Here is a 19,862-nt window from a genome sequence, read left to right as displayed (position 1 = left end):
GTGGGTCCCGCAACGAAAAAGACACTTCAAGTTCTGGAGGGGGCGTGCACCCGAGGCACTGGAGTAGGGCGCAGGGAGGATTCCTAGAGGTGTGTGGCTTCTGCAGGCCAGCCAGGCCACGGGAGACTTACTCCTGGGCATTGCCGTGTGGATGGGTCAGCAGGAAATAGGAGCTGAGGCTGGAGGGTTGATTTATTTTGCCACGCCCCCTGCCCCCCCCCCAAGGTTGACCGAGGGAGGGAGGAGCTTCAACATGCATTTTAGGAAAATTCGTTGGGCACCCCAGTGGAGAATGGACTGTAGGGGGCAGCCGGAAGTCTGGCGCCGGTCTCAAGGGATTGCTGAAAGATGACAGTAGTGGGCATGAAGTTTAAAGATCGAGCTGAGAGCAATTCTGGCTATAGCATTGAAGACACAGACAGGATTTGGAGCCGGCTGGGCAAAGAATTGAGAGAAGGAGGAATCTAGGATGACTGTGGGTCTTGGCTAGGGGCCTGGCAGTTCTGGAGCTAGGGGGTGGGGTGTGGGGCGGATGAGCTCAGACTTGGACATGGTGAGCCAGAGATGGTGGCAGGTCAGTAGTGGTGGGTGTGATGGCCAGCTAGCTAACCATGCAGCAAGACTTAGGGCATACCGGGTACTTTTCATATTCTTTAACATCACCTTCCCAATAAACCTGCAAGGCAGGGGGTTTCTCTTGTCCTCTAAGACACACAGGCCAGAGACTCAAAAACAAAATGGTTTGTTCAGGACCTTGGAGAAAGCACTTAGTGAGAATTGTAGGGTCTGGAGAGTTGCAGAACTCCTGACAGTGGCTCATGGGAATACTAGACTGCCAAGGAAGGGCCTGTGGGCAGCAGCAGCATGTTGAGCCAAGAGTTCCCTAGAACTGAGTGGGGATGGCATCAATGGGGCTCAGAGCATCTCAGAAGTAGAGGGCCTCTGGGTATCTTCAAAATCTGCTGAAAGTCTGTAGGTTCCTGTGCAGACAGGTGGATTCTTAACAGGGATTCTTAACCTTCCTAATGCTTCAACCCTTTCATGCAGTCTCTCATGTTGCGGTGACCCCCAGCCATAAAATTGTTTTCATTACTACTTCATAGTTGTAATTTTGCTACGGTTATGAATTGTAATATAAATATGTTTTCTGATGGTCTCAGTTGACACCTATGAAAGGGTTGTTTGAATCCCCAAAGGGGTCTGAACCCACAGATTGACAATGGCTGCTCTAGTGTACACATTCTTTATAGGTGTGTGTATGTTTCAGTGCTGGAATGCACCTTTTCCTATTCGGACCTAAGCTGCTGGGATCAGGGGGAAAATCCACTTGATACCCGTCCTCTGCAGCAAATGTTGGGGTTGCGGCAGATCTGCTCAAGCTCTCACTACTCAGTAGATGATGGTAATAGATGAGTTGGGGCAGTTAAGATGACAAACGTCACAGTCTGCCCACACCACTTGACAGCCCCCGAAAATGGACATATTGCATGGGTACATTACAGCTCAGGTCCGAGAAACTCCCAGAAAAGCCCACACATACACAAGGTCCCCAGTCATACAACACACTTATAAATATGAAGTGCCACTTAACCATTCCTTTGAACGTCCCCTCCTCAGGTAGTACCCAGGGTAGGTATGGGTCACAGGTCATCCACTTTAGACACTTGGCTTGTCAAACTTGAAGCACTTACCACAAACCCAGGAAGCTCCAGCGGCTTTATTTCCTGGTAAGGTTTCCTGAGAAGGGGCTTGGTAGGTTTGTGGTTCAGGGATTTCTAACCTAGGTACGAAGGCCTGAAACTTCTCTTTGGGGAATCTGGTATGGAATTCAGCCCCACCTGGATCTACCTGCAGCATCCTCAGGGCTCCCAGTGTTCCAAGGATGACGACCTGATGAGAGGAATGCCCCGAGAGGCCACCACCATTGCTAGTTTCCTGATGACTATAAGGTAGCTGTCAGAGCTGGATAGGACTTATATGGCCCTGAGTTGCAGAACCACATGTTTGAAGGTAGTTAACAGGACTGTGACAGAATTACCCGCTAGGGAATGGCTGCTTCCGGGGATGTTAACAGAGTTCTTGTAGAGACCCACTCATCTCTGTTGTTGTCAGGGGCTAGCCAAAATGACCTATGAACCTGGAGCTTGGGCCTTTTCTCTCTTACTGGAAGAAGGGAAGATGAGAATTCCCTGGGGTCCCAGCTATTAAAGTACAAGACTCTCCTCCTAGCGCCTGTACAGGAAAAGGCCATGCTGTATACTATAGGTCTCGTTGCATTCCCTTCTGGGACTCACCAAAACTTGCCCCTGGAACTGGGAGCTAGCTAATGGGGCAGCTAGTACTATATGAGGCTTCTCAAGTCAGCCCAAGAGCCCAAGGCCTCTGTGACCTTGGAGACAACAATGTTCTGAAAGTTCTCCTAGGTCACCCCAAGAAATCTTTGGTCCTCCTGCACTTTATAGGAGACTTCTGAGGTCTTGCAGAATGCTCAATCCTCAGAGGAGGGAAGTTGCTTTTCAGATCGTCCTCTGGCTTGCTCTAATCTTGTGAAAAGGAGACCCGAAAAACTGTCCAGAGATCCCACGAAAACTAGGTAATGGTGGCAAGTGAGTTTGCCGAGGCTAGGTTTAGAGAACTGGCATTGAGATCTTCTCTACATCCTGGGCAAAACTAGGAAAAGGGACCTTCTGGTACCTTCTCTTTCCCCGTCAGCGCATCAAGAAACCAGGCAGCAAGGCTCTGGGGGCTGCTTTTATGGGGACGACCTGACAGAGGGTATGGTCCGTACAAAACCAGGAACAATACATACATATATATATTATATACAGAGACGGGGTCCTCCAAGGGCGGGGCAAGAGCACTGCCGGTCAGAACCGGAAGTACATCGAAGACCCACCCACCCGGCTCCGCCCCCTCCATCTGCCTAGGTGAAGTGCAGGAGCCGGGCACTGTGACAGCCAGCTCTTTCTGGGGAGTGGGAAACGCTGGGGGCGGAAGAGAGGGGCAAGAAATACTGATTGATGGTATGGTCTATTTACAGGGGTCTAGGAGAAGCCAAAAAGGATAGAACAGGGTTGTTTAAAAAAACAAAACAAAAAAACCGAACAGAAACCTAGGCTTGGGAAAGGGATTGTGGAGGTGGCAAAATGAGATGGATTTTTAAAGGGGAGGGTACCTGAGGGGGTCTCACCTCCCTTGGTCCAAGCCCCAATTTGGGGTTAAAGTGGGGAAACTGAGTCAATTTCACTTAGAAAGCAGGCTGACATCAAGCAGCCCTGGTCTCCAAAAAGCTTAGTAAAATTTTTCCCTCCAGTGAAAACATTGGAAAACAGTGGGGGGTGGGGGGAGGCTGAATCTGTTTGATGGTAATACAAGGCTTCCAGGTGTGGCCCTGGGCAGGGCCTAGCTCCCCAGGGAGAGCTCTGCAGGCACACCATCTAAGCTGACCTTCCTCCCTCCTGGCAAGCCTAGGCTAGACCAAGGAAACCTGAACCCCAGAGTGGCCTCAGGACAGTTCCAGGAGGAGGCTATGGCTATTTGGCACCTGGGAGAGGGGAGGCACAAGGAGAAGTTGAGGGCCATTGCCCTTCCTAGGAAAGGGGGGGGGGGGCTGGATTCCAGATGTTCTGGACTCATCCTTTTCCCTATTCCGGCTCACTCCCCACCCCCAGCCCCGCCTGCCCCAAGGATACATGAGAAATCAGTGCAGGACCAAGCCCAGCCTGAGGCTCAAGGGTGGGCTCTATCCCTCCTGGGATGGGAAGCAGGGGTGGGAGATGTTGAGGCAACCCCTCCAAGCAGGAGGCCAGAATGCAACAGACAGAACAATGATAGGGAGGAGGAAAGAATCTCAAGTCAAGAGGCCCAGGGGCCACAAGGACCCTGTGGGCAGGGAGCAGCCTCCACGTGGTGAGATGCTGGGAGAGCCCCAGCTCCACTCCGGTCCAGAGACACAGGCTGGAGGTTGTAAAGTCTGGCAGTTTGGTCTGCAGGTCCTTGTGTCCATCCACCACCCAGGTCCGCTTTCAGTTTCTCTTGTACCTCAGCCCCATAGAACAAGGAGGCCACTCTTCCAGCTACCATTGTCTGCCCCGGGGGCCACCCTAAAGCGGCCTGTAATATGGGCCCTCTGGTCCCTGAAGCTGGGGGAGGTGGGGTGGAGGAGGGGGGAAGTCGGGGCACCTGTCCCCAGGCTGGTAGGAGCGGGGCGGGGATTGAGGACAGGGGTGAAGATAATGGGAGGGGATTATTATTGTCCAGTCAAGGAGCGATCCTGTTAAGTAGAATTGGAATTCCTCAGGGTCTGCAGGTTTCCTTCCAGTTCTGAGATCTAGAAAACAGAGAGGGGACATCAGGCTTGGCCACTGAGCAAGGATCGTGCCCCCAGCTCTGACCCTAAGCTCCTGGCCAGCAATACAATCCTCCCCAAACATCAACAGAGCGGTGTTCTTTGATTCTGGCTTCTATGTTGCTCCCTCTGGAGGCTGCCCAGGGCTCCAGGCTCTACCTTATCCAGAAGCTTGTCCATTTCCTCCTTCCTAGCTAGCTCCGACTCTTCCAGTACCCGACGCTGGGCAGTCTCTTTTTTCAGGAACTCGATCTCCCTGGAGACAGGCAAGGAACAGGGTTAGGGTTTATGGTGTATGTTTAGTCCAGTGAGATGCAGGTTTTCCCAATGTCTCTAGGGCCGGGGGTCTGGTATTCAGTCATTCCAGCTCAGGTACCCACCACAGTGCCCTCTAACTTCTGTATTCCTTGTCTCCCTACTCAGCTGGAGGAAGGCTGGGGTGGGGACTACCACACTGAAGGCCTCTCCATCCTGCTTGGGCCCAGATGCAAAACTCCTCACACATACTTTTGCTGGTAGTCCTTGATGAGTCGTTTGGCCTTGCTGTACTTGCGTTCCAGGGCCTGATACTGGGCCTGAGTCTCCCGCAGGTGTTCATCCACAGCCTGGCACAGGCTCTGGGCCTCACCCCAGTAGCCCTCCAGCTTCTCCATTCTCTCCTTATTCTCCTCTACACTCTGCTCCAGCTGGGCCTTCTCGGCCCGCCAGCGCCCTTTTTCCTGCTCCAGACTCTGCAACTACAAGGAAAGGGCAGCCCTGGGTTAGAGAGGACCAGAGTGAGTCATGCAGCCAACAGTCTTTAGGAATTCTTGCACCAGTGGAGCCTGCTGGCCCCCAACTACTAATTCTCCCAGCGGGTAGCAGGTACCCACGAGTCACTCACTGATTAGCAACTTCTGCCTTATCCAGAAGATGGGAGTGACATGCCTCAGGGCTAGTGAGATGGTAGATACGAAACAGTCACCACCCGCTTGCACCCTCTGCAGCCCTGGTTTGCAAAGCAGCCTTTATCCCTGGAGAATTTTAAGTATCTAGCCCCGCTGGGCGTTGGTGGCGCACGCCTTTAATCCCAACACTTGGGAGGCAGAGGCAGGCGATCTCTGTGAGTTCGAGACCAGCCTGGTCCACAGAGCTAGTTCCAGGACAGCCTCCAAAGCAGTACAGAGAAACCCTGTCTCGAGGAAAAAAAAAAAAAAAAAAAAATTGAGTCTAAATATCTAGCCCCTTTCCAGCTCTCAAGTGAGCTGTTTTCCCAACAGCTCAGGCTGCATTCTTCTCTCCTTACCCTTGCTCAGGCAAGGCCCCACCTCCCACACCACTGCTATGCACAGGGCCCCAAATCCCTAGTGCCTGCCACATCTTGCACCTAACTTCCAGCCCTACCATGCCCTAAATGGAACCCTCCCCATTCAAAACCAGCTTTCCTGGCTTGCTTGCCTGTTAGAAGGTCCCACTGCCTCACAGCAGTCCCTGGTACCCAGTTTCCAGTTCTAGGTTGTCCTCCTATCTTACCTGCTGCAAACACCTCATGCTTTCTAAGCTTAGATAACTCAAGCCTTCCTGCAAACCCTCAGACTTGCCACAGAGCCTTTGCGGGTACTGTTCCATCTACCCTTCGTCATTACATTTGCCATGCATCATTTTCCCAGAAAAGCCTGCTGGGAATTCAGTGGGGTAGCATGCCGCCCCCCCCCCAATACACACACACACATGAGTTCTTCCTGATCTAGGGGTTCAGTAAGGGCCCACTCCCTTCTCTTACAGAGCCTATCAGGGAGTAACAACAGCCAATGGTGTGCAGACTCTAAGACACACAGGGACAAGGACCAACTCTGCTTTTGCTCCTAACAGTGCCTAAAGTGGCATTAGCTGTCCACAAGTTACCCTAGCTGTCTGTCAATTGAATGCCTCTTTGCTTTCTGAGCAGGAAGCCACCTGTGACCCACCCTCTGCTTCATGCCCTGAAAACACCCTCAAAAATGCAGTCTTACTTGCCCTCCCTTCCCACCCTTGGCCTGTACTCTGACTCACCCTAGGCTCTGCCTAGGCCTCTAACCAGTTCCATATCCAAGTCCTTCTTACCCTTGAGCCCTGCCCCCATCCCCATTTCCTAGGTGGTGAGAGCATTCTAGGGGACACAGTTCCATGCCTGTAGAACCAAGGCTACAGTTCTTGGAGGGGAGAGGTGTGTACCATGTCATTTCTGGATTTCCCACCATGTAGCTGCCTCTGACTTCTCCCACAGGAACAGCTACCATATCCCCGCCTGCCTCCTCCCAAAGTCAGCTGAAATCTCTCTCCTAGACACCTGTGCTGCCCCACACACCTGTCCCCTACCCTCCTCTATCCAAGTGGGAAAGAACACACACATCCCTGTTGCGCTCATCTTCACGGCCCCTGGGAATCTTCTCCCACTACCCCGGAAACCTTGTGGGAGTTGGGACTCCTTCAATATAGAGTCTGTGTGTCTACAACGCCTGGGAGTGTGTAGGTACCCAATGTGCTTGTAAGCATCTGGTGTGCACGTACAGTAGCCATGTGTGTCACCAGCTGGTGCTGTCAGCACCAGCATGTGTGCTGCTGGCCCAGGTGACAATGTGCATGTCCTCTGCTACTCTTCGTAGGCCAGGCAGCCTGAATGGTAATCATGTTCATGTGTTTCTGTGACCTCAAGGGCAGAGCGGATCTACCTATTCAAGCCAATGCCTCTGGCAGAATCAATCACAGATATCTGAAAATAATGTCTGTGTAGAAAGGAGTGTGTAGGTATCTGGGCGAATGGGTCTGTGGATTCAAGTAGGCATGTGTCACTCACTATGTGCACCTCTGTGTACTTTATACACAGAGTTGACAGGTAAGCAAAAAAAAAAAAAACAAAAAACAAAAAACAAAAACAAAAACAAAAAAACCCTCTCTCATCCCTAGGCCTGTGCAGAGAGTAGATGTGTGTTGAGCAGCAAACATTATCACCAAGAATGAGAGTCGGTTTATCTCTAGGGAATCATTCACACTCTGACTTCTGACCGAGCACTGACCCTGTACCAGGCTGCAGACTTCCTGTATCTGCAGATAGGCATGTAGCAGCTCACTGGTTTCTCACTTGTACAGCTCTCTGATGTTGGCAGTGCCTGTATTCCTCACCTTACATATGAGGGGATGGAGACCCAAGGAATGAATAGGGGAACAGATGGGCCAGAGCTTGGGATCTTAATCCTGACATCCCTGGCCCCACAGTAGTCCACGGTGGAATGGTGGGTGTGGGGGGCGGGTGCCTGTGTGAGGGCAGGGCTGCCTCTCTGCCCTCGGCCCAGCATGCACTCACATGCGCAAATGCACGCACACCCTCACCTTCCGTTTCAGCTGCTGGATTTCCGCTTCAGTGACAGCATGCTTGATCTGGAGCTGCAAACATAGGGTGGCACTCAGCTCCTAGGGCCGGCTACCCACCTGCCTTCACCCGCCACCCGGGACCCCTCCTCAAACCTCCTTGAATTTGTGCACCAGCTTCTCTGGTTCCATCTCCACAGGGGAAAGTGCGTCTTCATTCTCTGCTAGTTCAAACACCTCGATGGCCATCTCGCCCCCTGGGAATGTGGGGCTCAGTTCTTCATCCTCATCAGTGGCATACTCTCCTGTCTGTGGAGAGATGCAGGTGATGTGGACCCACCGACTCCACCTCCCTCAGCAACCCTGCTGCTGGGCCTGAGACCAGCAGCAGCATGCTCATGTCGGACTGGGGCCAGCTAGGGGACTGGGATAGACAAACTGCAAGACTCTGAAGAAACTTCCTGTACTGTTTCTCCTATAACATAGCTTCCTTGAGGACCCATCCCTCTTCCACATCAGGCCCCCTAGAACAGGGGTTTCACCTTGCTCCCAGAAAAAGGACTCAGAGGGGACTATGTTCTCCTTCTAGTTACAGGGAGACCTTCTGAAGACAGAGAGTGTGGGACTCCTCCATTTTACCAGGGGTCCTCTGAGGGGAGGGTCTGCTTCTCTTTCATACCCTTGGGGTTTGAGTTTCAACAGGCCTGGAAGAAGTAGTTGAGGCAAATGCATTGCTTCATCTAGCCACCAGAGGGCAATCATGCAGAATCCCTACCTCCTCATCATCCTCTCCATACTGGGCGTATCTCTGCTCCATCATCTCCCGCTGCCATCTCTCCTGCTCCAAAGTCTGCTGAATGAGCTGGGCCACTTCACTCTGTTCTCCAGGCCGCTCCCGGCCAATCATAAACCTGCAGGGATACCAGAGTCATCTGTCATCCTGGCGACGTCCCAGCCAATCTACAGCTGGGTATGCCACTGCCCTCCTTGTGTTGTTCCCTCCCTCCAAACCTAGGCCCTCCCAGGGGAGGTGAAGTGAGAGCCTGAGTGCAGAAGCTGTGGAATTAATAATGAATGGGGGAGCTGGGGTGATCCCAGGGCTGTCTACCAGGAGACCTGCTAGCCTTCCTGGCCAGCTTTGGGAAGCGGATGTCCGCCAAACTTTGGGCTCAGGAGCTCTCAGCATAGGCGCTTTTTCCACTGAAGAGAAAAAAAAAAAAAAAAAAAAAACGAAACAAAGCAGGGGAGTGGCCAAAATGAGCCATCCTAGGGGATAGGGAATAGACCACAGAGGTGTGTCTTGGGTGTGCTCCAAGCCCCTGGTCAGGAAAGGGCAGGATGATGGCAACTGCAGATTAGCATGGAGAGGAAACAGTGGAACTTCCAGGCACCAGCTCCTCCTCCCCCAGCCACCCACATCCTGTTACTCTCCAGCACCCTTTCCTGGGGGGCAGCACCACTCTAGAAGGATAGGGAGTGATCTCCGGGTATCCTGCCAGAGGTGCACACAAACTTCTACTCAACCCAATGGAGCAGCCTAACCAACAGGACACGGGGTGGACCCTCGGGGAAAGATGAAGCTGTAGGTGGGGGAACCTGGTTGGGTTGGCAGTCATCTTGGCTTTTTAATAGGTGAGCCAGAGACAGCAGAAGGGAAGAATAAACCAAGAGGGGAGCATGAAGGAACATGAGCCTGGAAGCCTGAGTCCCAGGGCTCAACAGTAGCCAGGGACCCAGCGATGGGAAGGCAGGCCTGGGGCAGGGGCTGCGAGTGTAAGTTCCTCTGGCAGAGAACTGGTGCCCCAAGGGGACAAGCTTCCTGCCTGTTCCCTTTCTTGGTTCTCACCGCACTCGGCCCTTGGTATTCCTGAGGACAGAGGCGGCGAAGCTCTGCGTCACTCCCACCAGGCTTGTTCCATCCACCTCCACGAGTAGGTCGTTTACTTGAATCCTAAGAAAAAGGATATTTGTTAGGGTGTCACAGAGGAACAGAAGGCGGGTTAAAGGTGGACTCTTCCCATCAGAAACTCAAGGCTCAGTCCCCACAAGGTTCTATCATAAAATATGTGAGGACAGAGAGAGCCAGGTGTCAGGGGCCATGAGAGGGGACCAACAGGCAGCAGTGCAGGCATGGAACACGGCTGGGTGGCTGGCAAAGCCACGCCTGAGAAAGCCTTGGAGAGGCAAAGCCCCAAGGACTACATGTCCTGAGGACCTCATGCTATTATTGAGCATAGAGCTCTGGGTGTTGCCTTAATGGTCACCATGTCCCTCATAATTTATGAGTTGTATGAAAACTTTCAGGGGGTTTCTAGCCCCTCACTGGGCAGTGTCACTGATATACTAATAGTGACTGACTTTTTCAAGCATTGCTGCTGGAGCAGATTAATGATTCAACCACCACCCTCAGAAAGAAGTCAGACATGCAGAATTGTTAATAAGGTTAGGTTAAGGTGTTTTTGTTAATAGCTTTGAGGTAGAAAATCTTGAGGGAACAATTTCAAGTTTAGAAAGGCATATAACTGAGTGATGGACTTGTTGGGGTCAAGAAACAAGAAAACAGCCTGATTATTACTAGCTGATGTGACTTTCTTGCTAGGATGGGTTGGTGACCAAAGGTGACTGACGATTAATCCCTCAGTTTCCTGATATAAAAGACAGTTGATAAATGGGTATGCACCCTGAGGATTCAAAGTGGAGCTGACTGATTGTTTTCATACATAAAAGTCTAGATTTGTGATTCTTTTAAGATGTTTTTTATAAGATTACCTTTTAAGAGAAAGAATAAAATGTTTGATCCTTTCTTTGTAACCATTAATATGCAGCCTGCCAGTAAAAAAAAACTGGCTGAGAAAAATACCTTGCTTGCTTACAATCTGTTAATCTACAACAAGTTGCTTAGACATGAATGTACGTGGGTTCCTGAAAAGAATTGGATTTTTACCTGTAGTATGTAAAATGTATAATCACATAAGGGAAATGGGAAACATGCTTTTTACTTGTCTTCATTGTAATCATTCACTTAAAAGATAGAATGTAACCACAGTGTAATGTTTATACTGCATAAAAAAGTTTACTTGGGTATATAAGCTGTAAGGGAAAAAATAAAGTTAGTTAAAAGGAAGACATCAAGAGAGAGAGACAGAGGGATACATCTAGACTAGATAGAGGTAAAAAAAGAAAGAGATATAATACAAAGACCCTATAGAGGGTGGGTGGGTGGATGGGTGGGTGTGTGCGTGCTCGTGTGCATGTGTGTGTCTGTGTGTGTGCGTGTGTGCGTGCGCGTGTGTGTGTGTGTGTGTGTGTCTGTGTGTGTGTGTGCGTGTGTGTGTCTGTGTGTGTGTGTGTGTGTGTGTGTGTGTGTGTGTGTGTGTTTTCCTTTTTTTTGGCAGCCCCAGAAAATTAAGTTTTACTCCCTTAGATAGAAAAGTCAATTGAATGATTAGTCCCTGACTTCATGGCTCCCCTCAATCCCTAAGCTGCTGAAGCCTGGTCCTCACACTGGCAGCCAGGCAACACAGATGCAGTTATCCAGGACCAGGATAGGTGGCAGGCACACGTCCTGTAACAATCACACTCTTGCCTCTTCAGTGACACACTCAGAACTCATCTCTACACATGCATGTGTGTCACCACCCCCATGTCCTCCCAAACGCCTGAGACCCAAGCATGCCCCCACCCCCGTGCTCACACACCAATCCACATCCTCAAAGTTGCACACCTCCAACACAATCCAGCTGTGGGGGTGTCCTGGCTCCCCACAGGAAGGGGAAGTTGGGGTATTAGCCTAGACTGTGAGGGGATGCAGAAGATGGGAAAAGACTTGGGCACCTCCTTCCTCCACTTCCACCTCTTGGGAGGTCTTGGGCGTCTCGGGGCTTCAAGTAGAAATGGAGAGAATGCCTGATGTAAACAGTTTTCTCCCTTACAGCCCACATTCTCATGTAGGCACCAGCCCATGATGCTCACGCTCCTGCTTTACTGACAAACAGGCGACTGTGGCCAACCTCTGGAAAGGGAGGGGAGAAGTAAATACCAGAAAGGATGCCATCCTTTCTGCAGCCTGTGCCACCTAGGACACAGCAGGCAAGTGCCCTTTGAATTGGGTACCCATGCCTCTAACAACATGACCCTACAGTAACCCAGCCCTCAGCACTCATCTCTGTCACTTGGAGGGAGTGTGGGTGTCAATCCCTCACGGCTTATTTCCCACTTCCTCCGCTCTGCCACACACAACAGAAAATCTGGCAGAGAGGGGCATGGATGCCAGAGCTCTTGTGCCCTTCATGATCTTTCTGAGCCACAGAACCCCAGTCCTCTGGCCACAAATGTTCCACACAGGCACACATTGAAGCAAACACAATGAGCAACTTCAGTTCCAGATAAGCAGCCTAATCCTATCCACACCCGGATCCCTGATATCCACATTCCTGCCATTAGAACCCCTTCCACTCAGGCTGGGGTGTAGCTCCATTGGTTGAGTGCTGACCTTGCATGCATGAGGCCCTGGGTTCATAAGGAACCTTTTATATTTGTTTTTGTTTTTTCAAGACATGATCTCACTATGTGGCCCTGGCTGTCCTGGAACTCATTATGTAGAACAGGCTGACCTCGAACTCACAGAGATCCACCTGCCTCTGTCTTCCAAGTGCTGAGATTAAAGGCGTGTATGCACCACTATATTTGGCTACAAGGAACCTTTTATATACTCATTTGGCCTTAGCAGTTCCTGCTTGGCCTTAGGCTCTCATTTTCAATATCAGTTCCTCTAAGAAGCTGGCTCCATCATAGCGGCTAGGCCCTCCTACTTTGTGCCTTCATATATTCTTCTCCATTCAGTCAGGTTGTTTGTTCTGTCTGGTATCTGTCTACTTTATTACACTGCCTGTGTTCTGAGGGCAATGCCCTCTACACTGACTGCCAGGGCCTGGCACCAACCCAGCAAGAGTCAGGCCCTTAGTATTTGTTAAGGGAAAGAAATGTGAAGCTTTATTCCAGACACACAGCCTGTGTTCTTCCTGCTAGAGCCAACACACTAACCCTAGGCCAGTACACACCGTACTAGGTACAGCCTAGCTTCACACCCCTCCCCCCCAGAATGCGCAGGCCCCGGGGAGGACTGCCATCTGTTCATGGCTGTCACCCCGAAGCGTAGCACAGCACCTGCACAGTGGTGCTCCTTGAACATCTAAAGACACACATAACACACACAGGACTCCTAGAGGCTGCCTCTAGGTGATTACTGCTAAAAGAGACCTGGGGAAGGGAGGAGGAGGGTGGTACCTGCCATCCCGGTGGGCTGCGCCACCCTCGGTCACGGTCTTGACAAAGATGCCCAGCTTCTCCAGGCCCATGTCGGCTCCGGCCCCCATGCCAATGATGCTGATGCCCAGGCCCTCAGAGTCTGTGAGGCAGAAGGGGAGAAGCCGTGGCTGGCAGGGATCCGCCATCCCATACTCACTCCAAGGTCCAGCTTCCTTTCACAAGTGATCCCCAAACTTGGAGTCATCCCACGATGGGGAAAAAAACTAGGGCTCTACCCGCCTCCTTTTTGCCAGGCCAACTCAGTGGGGCTACTTCCTGCCCTTTGCCCTATCCAACGAGCTGACAGGCAGCTAGCTGGGTGTGTGAGGGTAGCTGGGGTGTGGCAGACTACTGTGTATACAGATAAGGGTGTGTGGCTGCAATGGGGGCTGATCCAGGATTGAGTTCTAAGCCTTTTGGTCTCTCTTCAATTAGTCTCTTCTATGCTCAGAGCTTCAATGACCACACATGGAGACCCACTGCCTAATTACACCTGCCCCGTGTCTGTCCCACCCAAACATAAGACCTTCCCCACAAACACTCCCTGAGGACTGGCACCCTAGCCACCAGATGCCAGGCCTGGAAGTGTCCAGATTCCTCTCTCCCAGTTCCAGGCTCCATTAAGTCAAGTAACCAAGAGGCAGTACTGATTGCTACTGCCCAGTGCATACACTTTCCCTACGCCGCTGCTGATCCTACTACCAAGTCCGTCATCCATATGCCCTCTCCCTGTACACATGCCACTAAGACCTTTACTTTCTTTCTCTTTTCTTCCGTTTTTTTTTGTTTTTTTTAAATTGTTTATTTGCTTATTTTTGAGACAGGTTTCTCTTTGTAGCTGTCCTGGAACTCTCTCTGTGGACTAGTCTGGCCTCAACTACCTGCATCTGCCTCTCAAAGATATGTGCTACATTGCCCGGCCACTGTGATCTTTCTAGAATAGCTTCCCCGAGTCCCTACGATAGCTCCCAACCCCTCTCAGAAATGATGATGCTCTCGTCACGGTCCATGCCACCCTGGCCACACACTCATGCCGGATGTACTTTTCTGTTCTACCCCACACTTTCCAATCAGTTCCTCTTCAGAGCTCAGGCATCAGTGACCTGAGACTCTGTTAGCGTGGTGAGGCTCTGTCAAATGCACTGACAGTGACCTTTCGTTCTTCCCAGCACATATGACAGCGCCTAAGGCTGAAGTTAGAGGAGCCATCTCTCTTGGAGCCTGCTTCTACCTGCCTCCATGCCTCCAACAGAGCCCAGGACCCCACATACATAGTGCTTAGGAGACACGTTCACCAAGTATCATTCCTTGGCAATACCCTGGAGATACTAGCGGCTGTGGATGCTGACAAGGAATGCCAAGAAAGGTCAGTAGGGGCTGGAGTCAGAAGTCCAGCATGTGGGTACCCACAGGGGTAGCAGGACAGAGGCTAGCACCACAGAAGACCCCAGATTGGCCTGGCCTCTCACCCTTCTCCAGCTCCACAGGAAACAGCTCCAGCCTCTCCACACGCTTCTCTAGCTCATATTCCGCAGAGGCTGCCATGGGATCCACATCTTCATTGCGTCGGTCATAGTCCTCATTGGAGTAGGTGCTGAACACCTGGGGAGGAGCAGCTGTCAAGAGGTGCATGGGAGGACAAGAGCACAGCTGGCAGGAGGAGGACCATGGGCCAGCTGGCTGAGCTGCCTGAGGTCCCATGTCTCTCCCACCAGAGGCCTTTTGCTTATACCAGTCTCACAAGGAATCCAGCTCTCAGCAAAAGGGCTTCCTAGTTCTAGAGCCCAGGGGCAAGAGAGCAAAAGATCCATTCCATATGGTACAGTCTGCATAGTGGACACACCTGGGGAGACTGCAAGGTCTGCAAACCTCTGATACCAGGGGAGAGAGAGAAGACACAAGACCTAAGAGCTAGACAGCTGAGGGTGGACACAAAGGCACAGCCGTACATAGAGGAGGAACAGGCAGAGCAGACAGGAAGAGGAGGAGGGGAGGAAGGATGGAGAAGACACTGGAGGATGCCAGATGGGGAGAGGGAGGGGAGAAAAAAGGAAGGGGGAAAGAGGCAGAAGCACTAGGACCCTTTGCTGCCCAGCAGCTGAAGTAGATGGCCATTGGTGGTAGAAAGGAAGGAGAGAGGGTTCTTCTGCCCTCATGGAGAAGAGAAGGCCATTAACTCCCAGGTAGGCCTCAGGTAGCAGGAATAGGGGAGAAAGCCAAGCCCCTATGGCCCTCCCATGTGCCAGAACTGTGTCCCTGAAGAATGATATCCCTGTCCACAGGCACCAGAAAAAAACAGGCATAGGCTCCAAGAGTGGTGCCCGAAAGGGACCAAGGATCATGAGGCAGTGGTAGTCTCTTTGCCCTTGCACAGTATCCCTGTGCCCCTTTGCTGTCTGTCTCCTATGTGTCTAACTCTGACCTCTTCATAGGACCAGTGAGGAGTAGGCGGGGCTTTGTGGGTACCTGATGCTGAACCCAGGAGAGTATCTGCATAGCATTTAATGGACATCACTTGAGGAACCATAGCTTGTTTGATTTTCCTGCTAGCTGTGACAGGTTAGCATCGCTTGATGTCAACTGGATGGGCCAAAAGGAAGTAGGGGGAGATCCTGTCTCCAGGAAGCTCCACGCCAGGACCTCCTCTGCCCTAAGAACGTGCTCATGGGCATCCTGGTAGACAGGGTTATCCCATGCTCCAGCTTTTGTTGGGGCATGCTGAATGTCATCCCAAACTTCCAGCCCCACCACAGAGGTGCACGGTCTTGATGGTAGGTAGAGAGGATGCTTATAGGACCAGCCCGAAGCACAGCTGGGGTTTGTGTGTTCATCTAGCTCAATGCCATAACTACACAGTATCAGACATTCAGGATCAGGCCCTTCGTGATCATCTAGCCACTGTGCAGTGGCCATTGGACTATTCTCAACATCTGGCCAGCTGGTCAGCAGTCCCAGCCCCTTGAAGCAACAGGCTCCCTATTCCACAAATAATCCATTACCCAAGGTCACAAGGGGTTGGTTAGCCAGTAGCAGGGCAGGATGGCACCAAATTCAAGATGGGCTGGAATAGGTGGGTCACTAGTGCCTTTGTCCCTAATGCAAAGGTGTTCCAAGCTTTAGTACAAAGAATGGCATAAGCCTGGATCAGCAAATTGGCCTTGGCCCACTTTTTCATCTGAGGCCTTTACCCTATGCCCAGGAGACAGCATCCCCCAGCCCTCTCCAAGTCAGCCAACCCCTCTCCACTTCCCATCACACACACCCCACTTTGACTTCCAAAAAACTGGCCTGGGCCTCATCTTCTGTCTACAACCTGTTTACCTTTGTCAGCCTGCCCCTTGCAGGAATCCCAGGCAGGCCTCTGGCTCAGAGGCCTCAGACCACCAGTCACTCCGGCTCTCAGAAGGCCCTTGGCTCAGCTATCTCAGTTGACAGTCTGGAATAGTGTTCTCTGCTCTCAACAGATACCTCCACTTCCATAACCGTGACAATTGGGTCAGGGAGGGGCAGAGAACCCTGGCTTCAGAATCAGTGTCGCAGTGGCAGTGAAAAGCCTGGGGCCCTGGGCTAGGGTGGGGGAGGAGGAACGCCCCAGAAAGGCCAAAAGTCAGACACAGCCTCTGCACTGCCTTGGCTCTCACACTAGTGGCCAGCTTGTTCCAGAGTCACCAGGGAGTCCAGAGCACTGCTCCAAATCATGTGCTATTTTTTACCAAAAAATCAGGGTAAGGCGTCAGATATAGACGAGGCCCAGACCACACTCCTCTCTATGAGGGCATGGGGCTACTCAAAGAACCCATGGGGATGAGGCAATGGCCTGACACCCTCCCAAGAGCACCACAGTCTCTGCTCCTTCCTGGATCTCCCTGCCTTCAGAGGGAACAGGGCATGGAGAAGTCTTCCAAATTCCCAGGCAGGGAATTTGGGGAGGGAGCTGTCCACCCTTAACCTTTTAGACTTCTGCTGGCCTAGGAGGGGAGACAGTAGAGGGTGAGAGAAACTTGGGCAGCTTTGGTGTCCAGGAGTAGCTATGGAAACTGCAAGCAAACACATGGGGTTTGGCTGGGGAGGGCAAGGAGGGGCAGGGTCCAGGCCAAGGAAAGTCCTCAGTGCTGTATACAGCCACCCAGCCCACCTTAGCAGGTCAGGTGCTAGGCACAATCAAGCATAGGTTGGGAAGAAAAGGCCATCACAGCAGAAGTGCCAGCTGAGCTCACAGGGTAGTGGGAAATGGGAGTGGTCTCCTGTTCTTAATTCTCCCCAGGGGACATCTTTTCTCTACCACCACTACTCAGAAGATCTCAAAGCACTGAGTGGCTCTGCTCGCAAACCAATCACCAATAGTGGTGTTAGAGATAGGGGGCTGGACCCTCCCATCCAAGTGAGTCCCCCTCCTCTTTTAAAGTAGCCTGGGAATATGAGAAGGGGTAGATTCCTAAGGCTATAGGCATGTATGTCTGCCAACACCTTAGGGCAACTCTCAGGCCCACCACCCCCCTTCTGTGGAGCCTGCAGAAGGCCTACTCCTTCAAGGGCCATATAAGATGCCCCTTTCCGGTGCAACCCTGGACATGGGAAGCTGGCCCAGCACAGACCATGAGGTATAGGGTCTTTCCCCCAGCCCAGTCACAAGGCAATGGACCAGCTCACCCTCACAGTCTGCTTCCTTCTTTCACTTCTGCAAAGTTGGGGTGGGGGTACTGACAGGGCAGGACTGCAGTCCCCCATATCTTTGTTTTGGGAAGTTCCTAGCTCCCCTCTCTCAACCCAGGCAGAGCCAGCCTTACACATCAGGAAGCAGGAAGTGTCCCTAAGCTCCCCATCCTTCTCCCCTGACAGTAGGGCATACGCAAGAACAGTATCCTGAGGACAGGAACAGTATCCTGAGGACGCATCCCACACCCCTTCAGGCCAGCCAAGTCCCAGCCTCTGGCAGCCTCTGGCAGCCTCAGGAAGAAAGAATGTCTGGGGGAGGAAGAGAGAGCAGGTGTCCCAGAGTAGGCGTGGGACAGGGCAGGATGCTGGGCGGGGCAGCAGGCTAGGAACCTGAGGGCAGGTCGCAGCAGGCCACCTTCACAAACACAGACCTGAAAACCTTCCCACTCTGACAAACAGCTGGAAGTCCCCCACGCCCCCCTCATTGTGGGAACTTCTGGGAACCCAGCTGGGTGGCAGGGGCTGACTCAACCTGCCAAACACGGATGTCTGTGCGAGTGGCGGGGGCGACCACTCGCACGTGGCAGGGGCAGCGTGGGGGCCCCGAGGGGGATCACTCACTTGGATCGGTGCGGTGCTGAAATGGATCTTCCGACTCGGGGCCGGATCCTCTTCCTCTGAGAGGCCGGGAATCTCCACACACCCTGACTCCGGCTCGTAGGGGGGCTCACCGTCCTCCTCATCTTCTTCATCGTCCTCTTCCAGGGCACTGCCCCCAGAGTCCTCCCCGAGTCCACTGTAGGCGCTCACATCCACCAAGTCCGCTTCTGAGAAGTCCTCCTTCTTGGACTCATCCACCTCCTCAGGGGCCACGTCCGGGGCCCCGCCATTGTCCACCCCCCTTTCCGGCGTCGCCACCGACGCTGCCTCCTCCTCGGGGACGGCCTCGGCCTTGGGCTCCTCGGGAGCGGGGCTGGCTGTGGTGGCCGAGGTGCTGCCATTCTCCAAGGCAGCATGGACGGTCACCTCGGCCTGGATCACTTCCCCGGGGGCCGACTCGGCCTCAGACTCCCCACTTTCCTCAACCTCCACCGGCTTGATCTTGCGCACCTCCCGCGGCTTAGGCGGCGGTCGGGCAGGGGCCACTCGGTGCTGTGGGGGCTGCTGCCCTCCCGTGCCTCGCTCCTTCTCGGTCGCGGCATCCCCCGACGGGGCAGGAGGGGGCGGCGGTGGCTGAAACACCCGGGACCGCTTACTGACCAGCTTCGAGTTGACCTGGGGCGCCCCCGCGGCCCGGGGGGGGCCGGGCGCACGGTGAAGGCCGGTCCTCGAGTCGGCTTTCTCGAAGACGGCACTGAGCTGGCTGACCGTCGGCGACACGGCGTCAGCATCCAGCTTGTCCAGCGCCTCGGTGCTGCCGTTGAAGCGCACCACGACGTCCAGCTTCCGGTCCTGCAGGCCGGCGCGCTCCTGCCTCAGCAGCCGCCGAGCCGCGGCCTCCTTGTCGCCGCCACCCGAGGCCGCGGGGACGCTCCGTTCGAACAGCTTCCGCGTCTCCTGCAGCCGGGACGGCGGGTGCGGCGGCGGAGCCGACTGCGCCGAGGGCGCGGGCTTGGAGTCGAAGCGGCTCACGCGCTCAGACACGCTGGTGCCCAATTTGAGCAGGGCGCTGTGGTCCACGTTCTCGTTCAGGCTGCTGGCCCGCGGCAGGGACAGGCGCACGCCGCGCTCGGACGCCCGCGGGGCCTCGGCCATGCCTGCGCCGCCTCCCGCCTCCCCAGGCGGCCCCGCGGTGGTGCCCATCTGCAGGAACATACTTTTGATGCGGTGGACGTTGGAGCCATATTTCTTATGGTGGGCCGCCTTGGGTGTCTCATCGGGCCCGGGCGCATCGGGAGGCTTCAGTGCCTGGATGCCCGCTTCGTAGGCGCTGCGGTGCGGGGAGGCGCTCCGGAGGGGACCCCCGGGCCCCCGAGGCTCCGTCTTCATCATGGTGGGGGGAGCCGGGTTCGCATCCCCCCGCTCCCCGCTGCCCCCCTCCAGCAGGCGGCTGGCCAAGTCGGGACCACCGCCCCCCTCCCCAAAATAAAGAAATCCCGAAAGGCCTTCTATAGAGCCCCCCCAGAAACCAAGCTGCCAAAAAACAGTTAACCCTGCTCTAAAAAAAAAAAAAAAAAAAAAAAAAAAAAAAAAAAAAAAAAAAAAATCTCGGAGCGCCCTGTGT

The 19,862-nt window shown here is 53.3% G+C and overlaps 1 protein-coding gene across 1 annotated transcript; it reads right to left on the bottom strand.

Annotated features, from left to right (window-relative positions):
* Positions 1 to 1,702: 1,702 nt before the first annotated feature.
* LOC100761853 (neurabin-2) lies at positions 1,703 to 19,748 on the bottom strand. Its single transcript, XM_027424289.2, has 10 exons — positions 18,260 to 19,748; positions 14,452 to 14,584; positions 12,962 to 13,082; positions 9,522 to 9,626; positions 8,451 to 8,586; positions 7,832 to 7,984; positions 7,697 to 7,750; positions 4,856 to 5,085; positions 4,508 to 4,604; positions 1,703 to 4,330 (listed from the first exon to the last, which is right to left on the bottom strand). The coding sequence occupies exons 1-10, from the start codon at positions 19,628 to 19,630 to the stop codon at positions 4,277 to 4,279; spliced, it is 2,454 nt and encodes an 817-aa protein (XP_027280090.1). The 5' UTR covers positions 19,631 to 19,748; the 3' UTR covers positions 1,703 to 4,276.
* Between the last annotated feature and the right edge of the window lie 114 nt (positions 19,749 to 19,862).

The sequence above is a fragment of the Cricetulus griseus genome, chromosome 7 (assembly GCF_003668045.3).
Source record: "Cricetulus griseus strain 17A/GY chromosome 7, alternate assembly CriGri-PICRH-1.0, whole genome shotgun sequence".
Lineage (NCBI taxonomy): Eukaryota > Metazoa > Chordata > Mammalia > Rodentia > Cricetidae > Cricetulus > Cricetulus griseus.
Note: the sequence above shows the minus strand (reverse complement) of the source record. Positions and strands in the feature narration are given on the sequence as shown.

What these genes read in the sequence shown, in the direction of transcription:
- LOC100761853 (XM_027424289.2), bottom strand. Translation starts at nt 19,630, where the DNA reads ATGATGAAGACGGAGCCTCGGGGGCCCGGGGGTCCCCTCCGGAGCGCC. An exon ending in AATACCAAGGGCCGAGTGCG is followed by an intron (nt 8,587 to 9,521) that starts GTGAGAACCAAG and finishes GTATCCCTGCAG; the next exon opens with GTTTATGATTGGCCGGGAGC. An exon ending in ATCAAGGACTACCAGCAAAA is followed by an intron (nt 4,605 to 4,855) that starts GTATGTGTGAGG and finishes GCCTGTCTCCAG; the next exon opens with GGAGATCGAGTTCCTGAAAA.